At 46.4% G+C, this 9,892-nt stretch overlaps 1 protein-coding gene across 1 annotated transcript in view; it reads left to right on the top strand.

Annotated features, from left to right (window-relative positions):
• Positions 1–9,892, top strand: part of SP8 (Sp8 transcription factor) — a 21,387-nt gene that overhangs the window by 6,909 nt on the left and 4,586 nt on the right. The window contains 2 exon segments of the mRNA XM_006109675.3: positions 333–529; positions 659–724. Coding sequence (XP_006109737.1) covers positions 333–529; positions 659–724 — 263 coding nt within the window.

Genomic DNA, 9,892 nt, shown 5'->3' with positions numbered 1-9,892 from the left:
CGCCCGGGCTTGGGACGCCTTCCCGAGGCGACCCAGACACCGTCGCTCAGTCTCTTCCCGGCCCTGCGACGGGGGGGAAGTTGGCCACGACGCACTCACCTCTTATCCTAGAAGCCCCGGGGCAGGAGAGCCACCACGCCGAGGTCTGGGGAGGCTTCTGTCCGGAGGGCCCGTGGGAGGCGGCGTGAGGGCGCCCGTCCCGCCTCTTCCTTCTCTGCCCGCATCCAGCCCTCGGCTTCTGGCCTCGCGGTTTCGTAGCCCGTCTCCTGGCCGGACCCCTTAGCCGGCCTTGGCCCAGAAAAGGGACTCAAGGCCTTTGGTAAACTCTGTAGCGCAAAACGGCACGGGGCGCGTGGAGCCTCGGAAGGGGCCTGGACAGCCCGACAGCCGCGGCGGGCACGCGCGGGCCCCCCGGCTCCCGGTGCGGACGGCGGCCTCGGCCCGCCTGCTCGTGCGCGGAGCCTGGCGGGTGCTGCTGCTTTCGGAGATTCTGGGACAGTCGGGCCCCCAGGTGTTACCTCCAACTGAGGTACAAACTGGGCCATATCAGGGCTTTTTCACGTTAACACCGGGTGGTTATTTCCTTCCGCAGACTTCTAAACCTACAATGTTCCCACCTGTGTCTAACCCTGTGGGAATTCCTGTTCTTAAATATTAGGTAGCTAAAGGAGAAAGAAATTCCAATCATGGAAGCTTGAAGTTAAGAAATAGTTGTGATTTGTTGGTAAGTCAACAGCAAATCACCTGATAAAACTAGTATCGAAGGCTTATCTTGAAACTTTAAAGACTATATGTTAATTGGCTTGTTTTCAGTTAAATCTGCTAAAATCTATTACAAGACTGAAATTTGAACCAAATACTCTTTAATGACCTAATACCAGTAGGTCGATAATATCAATAGTGCAGGTGTCTTTTAGCAACAACAAAATGCTGCTTTTGGTTTGACTTTGGCTCTTAATGGTTTGCTGCACACCTCTTCTTAGAGTTTGATCAGTATGCCAGAATTATAGAAATCACTGACTTCCTTTTGTCTATAAGTTTAGAGGACTTCTTGAACCAAAGGAGACAAGGTTATGAAGTGGATCCATAAGCCCTTCCAACATTTTTATCTAGAAAGCTTCGAGTAAACTGACCCCGGATAATACTATCAAATGGTCCCATTTTTGCAACAACCGATTTTTCCAGCTTCGTGGGGGTGGGGGTTGGAGGGCTCACCTATGTTAAAATAGACATAATCTACAAAACTATCTGAAGCACCATCTACAGAAAAACGAGAACTTTCTGTCCTTAATCGCTGCCCGTTGGGCAGCAGTGAGCGGTCCATTTCAGGGCTGTAAATGCTTAGTGTAGACTGCAAAGTGGCAGGCTTTGGTTCTTCCAATGTTTGCTTTCTTCAGTGCCCATCAAAGACCCAGGTGTTTGCTTTACCAGGCCCCATTGGAAAATGTTTTTAGAGCAATTACAGGCATGGTCATCATCAGTTCATCTTATTTCCTTCACCTGAAGGAGCATCGCAAAAAATGTGAAAGGAATCCTTTAAATAAAGACAAAGGGGAGGGGACACTACATTGACTATTGGGGAGTAAGTGCAGACACCTCAAGAGGAAAAGGTCTGAGCCTTACTCTCCCACCCCCTGAAGTCCTGCAATCCCGGGTCTTGTTTTGAATTAAAATGGGGCAGCCTCCTTTGATGGCCAGCAGGGTCCCTGTTATTTAAGATGGGGAATCCTCCAGGCAGCATTGGGGGAGGGGTGGTGCTAAGGGTTGGGGAGACCCCGAGCTGCGGGTAAGGGTTGTAGGAAAATGCCTCCTCAGTATCTGAGCAACATTTATGGCTTCTCCAGAGTCCATAAGCAAAATCAAGATTTTATTTCCTCTTAAATAACCTCTGCTGAGTACTGGAGTCGATATTGTCAATCCTTAAATAAAAACGTGTCCCCTGTACCGTCTAAGATGGGCGTTTCTGTCTGGACTTGGAAGAGGGACTTCGAATAGGGTAGGGTAGATGCCCTTGAACCCAGTGATTAGGGCATCACGTCACGAATTTCCTAGAGCTGATGTGGATATTGTAAACACCATCCAAAGTGGGGGCGGCGTCTGTTCCGTGTGTCCCACTCTCTGTAGGCTTATATCCTGCCTCTTAACCCAGTGCCCCTCTACTTAAAGGGGGGAAAGAGCCTAAGATGGTGCATAGACGTGAGGCCATAAACAGCAGTGATCCATTTCGCAGCCTGGGTTGTCGAAATCAATCACTGTGATGCCTTCTTTTTCCATCTAGAACTCCCCAGTCCCCAGCAAAATCCTCTCTGTCTTTTCTGGAGAAGGAAACTGGGCGTGTGCAGCCAGTCGGGCCGGGACCATGGCGAAGTCTTGCACAACTCCCTGCCACCAGGCGTGGAAGATGTTTAGAAATGACCTGGCTGCAGCGTTCGTGTGTAGGGATGAGTGGGGTGTGGGGACGCTAACCCTAAACTAGGAGGGCTGCTGGGGCAGGACTCACCCCACAGGCTGTGCAGGACCAAGCAAATGCGGGACCCGCACCACACCTTTTGCTGTGGCCAACACACAGGTCCAGTCCAGTTTGGTTCCCAGGGAAACTCTGCGGGCTGATTCAACTTGACCCAAACGTGTGATTCATCTCATTTCCCGGGGAGACTGGGGCCGGGACTCCCTTCATTTTGGAGGCACTGGCAAGTGTGGGGATCTGTGGGCAACAGCTTGTGTGTGTAGGTGTTGGAGCACACATTCGATTTCCAAACATCTTTTGAAGTTGTCTTCTCATTTGTAATTTACAAACCCACTAAATTACAAGGAGCTTGGTGGCAGTTATCAGATCCCTAAATGTACTGGCAGTTTCCAAAATTAGCTGCTTTACTCTCACAACGCTTTGCTAGCCTGGGTGAACTCCCCATGCAACCCCCCTTCTAGGAGACACCAAGTCAAGAGATATGAGTTACATATAGCATTCGCGTGGCGTCGTTTTTTTGAAATAAAGTCACAGGGAAGCACACAAAAACATTCTGATATACTTGGCAACCTCTTTCAAGGAAGCAAGTATCTCTCACGTCCCCACGGGAATGACTTGCCCTCGTGTCCTCAGAGTGGCTTCTGCCATCCCTCCTTCTTAAGAAAAAAACAACTTAGTGAAAGCCCTGCACCCAAGTTTTGGTTGGGATTCAATATTCTAAGCAAAATATGCTCAACAGATGATAGCAGGGATGCAGCCAGAAAACAACTCCAGCTATTTAAACTGCCAAATGAGACATAAAGCTGCATTGTAAAAATCATCTGGAAAACAGGTTTTCCCATTGAAGTCGCTACGTGTTAATTACTGTGAGCTGGAAGGCTGGAGATCGGAGGCCTGGAAGCCGACTTTCACCCCGCATAGTAAACGGGGAAGTGCTGAACCGCAGCCAGGGGCCCTGCTCGGACTCATTGCCATGCATGCCTAGACATTAATATGTGTTCATGGAGGGCTCGTACAGTACGAGGTGTTATTTCCTTATAAAGAAACACCAGGTCTCGCTTTCCATTCTTCTTACAAAATTATTCACATTATTTATGCTACATTGAGCGATCTAATTTCTTCGTGATAGTCAGCTAATTGCTCTGGCAGGTAATTAGAAGCGGTTTACAACGCAAAGGGCTTTTGCATTGCCCCTCGGATTATTAAATTGCGCTGTAAATTATACCATCTTTGCTGGGGGAAAATTCTTTTGAGCAAGTTCTCTTCCTGCGATCCGAGGTGAAATCGGCTCCCCACCCTCCCCCCCACAGACGTACCCCTCCCTAGCCACCCCCACTGCCTCCACACCCCCCGCTTTTTCCTGGACTCAGAGTCGAATGATTCTAAAGCACGCGATTTTGTTCGTGTTCACTGGGCCGAAATAACGTGGCCATTATGGCCTGAAATGGGCCAGGTTTGCAGCGAGCTTCCTGCGCGCCTGCAATATCCAGCAGGCATGTGGGAAAAGAACGGCTTAAATGGGGACATCTGTTCAGTGCTGCTCATCTTACTCTTACAGCCAGGTCAGGTTAAGAGAATAACCTGTTCGCCACCTTTTCTCGTGTTAATAAGACTATTAGAGGAAAAACGCGAGCACACACAAACAGCACTAACTGAGCTGCCGTCTCAGCAAAGAATGAGGCACACAAAGGTAGCAGCTGAGTGACAAGAGGAACTGTAAAAAACACCCATTGGGCTATTTCAGGGGAAATCTACATAACTTCTGTCAGAAACAAAAAAGGAATACGCGCGCTCAGAAATGCTCTCTACAGAAATGGGTTTGTATAAGGGATTTTAAGAACTCAACAAAGAGTGGTTTATTTTCAGGTTTTTATTTTCATAAAATTGACCTAAAGGTAAATTCCAGTGGCAGTTTTTCTTTCTTTCTTTAGCTTTCAAGTATTCGTAGGCCCAACACTTTTCGTTGTTGGTGTTATTTTGATCTGGGGTACCTCTCAGGGTCCCTTGAAAAACCCCCAGTGGGCGCATCTTAATTTGTTCCCTGATTTTAGAAAAGCGAACTGTACCCCCTTTCAAAACTATCACCACCCCCCAAATATATATATATATATATATATATATATATATATATATATACCCGTTTGTAAGCCTTGTACAATGACGTGAACACATGTGTGGTTAAAGCCAGAGACCCGGTGCAGCGCCTAGATTATTTGTAATTAAACACAATTCCCAAAGTAACATTTATCTTCCCGAAACTGCGATTGCAATTGTCAACCGTCTGGAGGAGACGACGGGGTAATCTGGGAGCATTACCTCCTCTAGTAACAGAATGGAATGAAAAGAAATCAATAGCGCTGAGGTTAAGAATTTAGTAGTTTTTAACTCTGCATGTTAGCTGTGAGAAAGTGATATATAACAACAGAAGAGAAAACAGCCTAAACAAATCCATTCTAGGAAAACAGTGAGAGGAACTGGTCCGAATGCCTCAGCCTCTGATTCTCTCTTGCTTTGCAAAACAAGAATACACACACACACACACACACACACACACACACACACACCACACACACCACACACACCATTCACCCCAAAGGGGCAAACTCTCTTTTCCTCACACGTTTTCTTCATTTGCACGATGAAGGGGGACCATGAAGTGCTGTGGAATTCATTATCAATTTCATCTGTAGGCTGGCAGAGATGAATATGAAATATACCATAGAGTACACGCCTGCCTGTAGAACCAGCACTCAGTCATATCAACATACTCTGAGGACATGAAATTATGCATGTAGAGAACAAGTAAGGAAATATATTTTTTTCTTCCTTTACTAGAGAGAGATACCAGTTTAGATACCATTTTCCCTACCGATGCCTATGAATGTACCTACATATTCATAGGATTGATGCGTGGAGAAAGTCCTCCTTGTCTTCTGAATTTGAATGCCCCGGTGAATCAAAGCACAAAACAGGGGATATCCTAAGTTAGATGAGAAAGTCTCTTAGTTAAAGCCATCTCTAACTTTGGGATTTTTTGAAGTGGCAGAGAATAAAAAATATTAAGCAGTGGGATGTGGAAGAAAAATATAGAGCCAATTAAGAAAAAAAGGAGGGATGTTTTTTTCCAGTGGTCCCAAGTACTCAAAAAGAGTCCCCAAGGCAAGGCTTTGCACCCACTCGGAGAGCCTGTGGGACAGATCAAGTCACTATGGCTTTGCTGTGGTCAACAAATGCATCCAATTAAGCAGGACCAGGGAAGGAAGGGCTCGGCTATAAAATTGGCCGGACAGTTTGAAACCAAATAACCTCACTAATAGGGGCTATTGTTCAGCGTGGAAGTTCCCATTTTCCAATCAGGAAAACACAGCCCTCTCTGGGCTCTGCCGCCTGATCCCTTCCCTCCTACCGCTCCACAATCTACCACCAGCGAGAGCTTTTATTGCCTCCCTTCCCAGGAAACGTTAGGCAACTCCCTAGTCAAGCCGCCCGCAAGCGGGAGTGGACAGCAAGGGGGCACCCCCCCAGGAACCCACAGGTCCTTTTCAGCAGGAAAGAAACTGTCCAGTGAGCTCCGCACCAGGGGACACCCCTAACCTGGCCCGGCCCGCTCCTCTCCGCGGGCGCCGGCGGCGCTGGGCTCGCTCCCTACCCCTCCTCCCGCTTTACTTAGAAGCCAACGCATCCGCGCGCGAGGTCCCCGCACAGTGGCCAGGGATTGGGGGTCGCTTTCTTATTTGGGGGCGGGGAGGCGCCCGGCAGGGATGCGGGGCAGCACCGCATCCACTCGGTCGGCTCGCCCGTCTGCTTCCAGAGCTTGCGCGTCGGTGCCAACTCTCGGGAAGCCGGCTGCGCGGAGCCCGGCTTACGCGTACCCAGCAGAGGTAGCGCCTATGTAGTTCATGTGCATCCCCCCGCCCCCCCCCCGCACCCACACACCGATTTATTTATTTTTTCAGTGCTCTGTATGTACCGGACCGGACCACACTTACGTTGAAAACCGTATTTGATGTAGATGTGATGCCGGACACTTGAAAGCCTGGAGAACTTTGATGTTTTCGACTATAAATCCCTAATTGTACTTCAATGGTTACAAATAGCTTTATTTACTTGTCGCTGTGCCTGCACATTTTAATCTATTTAACCCAACAGCAGAGGCATATTTCACTCCCCACTCTCTGAAAAGGAAAAGCAGGGATCGAGGCCTCTAATTTGCTTTAGGACCTTCTATGTCTTTGGCTTCGAAAGCATAACCCGCTCCAAGTCGCAACATTGACTAGTCTTCAAACCCGCCTGAAACACACACACACACACACACACACACACACACACACACACACCCTCTCCTTTTCTGCTCCATCTAAGGAGATGTTGATGTATATTGTAGCTGCAAGGTGTTAGATATACTTGAGCAAGTTGTTCCCGGGATGTAAATTAGGTCCCAAAAGCTGTTGTCCAAATCGAAGAAACAGAGAAATTAATCTGGGAGACTATCCATCATCACCGGTAATAAAGAGAAGGACATGGATGAGACAGATGATATGATTAAGGGGCTGTGGTCGTTTTAATTAACTTTTTGCTGTCCTGTAATGATCAAACTGGTCACCAGACCCGGTCAATAAGCATGTTAATATCAAACAAATAAAACCAGGGATGATTAAAAACCTCCTGGTTTATTAAATTTGAAATTCAAATGAAATTTATGCTGCAGATGCATGCAGAATGCTAATAGATTTTAGCTTTATTGGAAGTGGATCCCACAGGTTTGCAAGAAACAGCAGAATAGCCATCTACCCCTCCCTGCCAGCATATTCAACTTCATATGGAGTGGGGGAACTTTTAATTTGTTAGAAAGCCTGCTCTTACCTTCCTGCCCCTTTCCCGTCCAGACCTCTATAGTATCATGGTATAATACTCAGGAGTAAAGGATCAATATCAAAAGGTAAACTGAGTTCTGTGCAATGTGAAATGTTTTGCTAGACAGGCTGTATCTACAATGAATTTCAGACGTTCCCTTATGTGGGGGGGGGGGGGGTAAAATGATGGAGTCACTTGTGGAACGTAGAGAAAGAGGTGCCATTAGACTAGTTTCACTGGAACCAGAAGCAACATTATTGCTGTTTTAGTGTTTGGTCAATTATATAATTTTCTTTATCTTTCCTTTTTTACTCTGGCTGTCTTACCTTGTAGGACAAGCACTAACCACTTATTGGGAGGGTAGGCTAAGAAAAAAAATGCCCTTTGACCAATACTAGTACTATGAAGTAAATACCTACCTTTTAAAGTGGGAGTAAGTGGAATATATAGTTATATAATCTTCTTATGAAGAAAGATCCACATATAACCCCCTGTGAAAACCCCCCAAATGCAAGCCAACCTTATGTGAATTGAAGAATCCACACATACTTTGTGACCCATTGTCATAGGAAGAATTCATGATTCTAAAGTGAATTTATAGAAATAAAAGACTTAGAAGTAGGTATCTCAAAACAGTAATGTTTCAAGAAACAGTGGTTAATGCCTCTGTTTACTCTCAGAATCAGCATTTAACTTTTTGACAGTCCTGCCTTACTTCCTTCCAGAAGATAGGAAGATAAAAAGATTAAATAACTATTCGTAAAGGGAGTCTTCCCTCAAAGCTCCCCCCCCCCACCTTGGAGGGTGCCGGTATTGATTAGAATTAAGCCCTAAATTTGAACAACTGTGTATTAGGTCCTTAAAATGAATATCATTATAGAAGAAGACCAAAGCAATGAAGTTAATTCTCTTTTATTTGTTAAACGGAGTTCCCTCCTTCCCCCACCCCTTCCTCCTTCTGGGCTGGCCTGTCACGCCTTCTCAACACGCTAAAATCATTCAGAGTGGCTTGCAGGGAGAAACACGACATTTATGGTAAGCGTCAGCCTTCAGAGAAAGAAAGCAGTTCATTAATTTACTTCACACTTACTTCAAAGTCGGAGAGTGTACCTTACCCCCTTAATCAATAGATATGATGTACAGTCAATATCCCAACAATGTTGAAAAGGGGTCAGAAACACACACTCTTACACCACAACATCAGCCTCAACTCTGCTCAATGAAACTTACACAAATTACTACCTGACTTTGGATTTCGGTAAACCCAGGAGGGCTTTTTTTCTTTCTTTTCTTTTCTTTCCATTTTTTTTTTACATCTCTAGAAGCTCTGAGAGTGTTAAAAAATGTTTATCCAGTAAAAACCAAACAATTCTCCCAGCTAGTAACATTTTAATCAATTCTGCTTTAAAATTCGATTTCTGAGAGCATCTATAACTGCTTAGAAATATGAATTACTTAAACAAAAAACAAATGAATATTCAATAGGGCGCCAAGGGCTGTGGACTTTTTGCTACACTGGTGTGGTGCTTTCTGTGGTTTAAGATGTTTCCTTGTGGTGGCAGTGAAATTGTAATGACATTTCTGAAGGCAACTAGTAACACAAATGGAAGCAAGTGACTAAAACCCACTGAATTTGAACTGAGTGCATCTATTAACATGCACACGCATTCACAGATATCTGGCCCAAACACTATCAGACACAGACGCCTTCATATATGTGGTCCAAGATTTGTCAAAACCTTGTCTCCATTCTCAGATAAATAAAACCCACACATATCAATCAAAATCCTAATTTTTTTCCCTCAGAAAGAGGCAGTGGTGATTTCCTGTGAAGACTCCTAAATTCCACAAAACGCTCCTCAATTTCTCACCCCAAGGAAAAACAATGCTCTCTCGCCCCTCTCTCTACCTAATCCTTTTGTATTGAAATTTACTCATCGCCACGGGACAAACACACCCCGTCCCCTAGAGTGAGACTGGCACTTCCAAAGATGAACCCACCTCGGGAGGGAAAAAAGGACAAGAAAACCACCGCATCAAAGTAACAACTCCTGGACGCAGGCGCTCACACGCCCTCACTCACCCCTAAAAACATCCCCCAGCTCCCCACCTTCCACCCTTCCGCTACGGAGTCGGGAAAGGAAAGGTAGGAATCAGTGCGATTTTCTTCAATAGATGCAGTGACGGTGTCTAAGAAGTTAAGAAAACGATCACTCGAGATGTTAGGTACAAGGAACCAGAGGAAGTTGGCGACAGGGATGGCGCTGGTGCGTATTTGTGGACCCAGCCTCCCTCGCTCAACTTCGAAGATGCCTTCTTCAAATCGTCCATCTCTACTCTCTCTTGCGTATGAGCACTTTCCTGCACCGTTCCTGTTCTCCACCCCCGGCTTTTCTCACACACACACACACACACACACACACGCTCAAACAGCCTTCCTCTCCCCCCACACCCAGCGCGCACACGCATCCACCCTCCCTCCTCCCTCAAACACACAGCTTCACACTCCTCCCTCTCCCCCACCCCCACTCACGGACACCCACCTCCCCCTCCCTCCCTGGGTTGTCACTC

The sequence above is a fragment of the Myotis lucifugus genome, unplaced genomic scaffold (genome assembly GCF_000147115.1).
Source record: "Myotis lucifugus unplaced genomic scaffold, Myoluc2.0 scaffold_15, whole genome shotgun sequence".
NCBI lineage: Eukaryota > Metazoa > Chordata > Mammalia > Chiroptera > Vespertilionidae > Myotis > Myotis lucifugus.
This window is presented reverse-complemented; position numbering and strand designations above follow the sequence as displayed.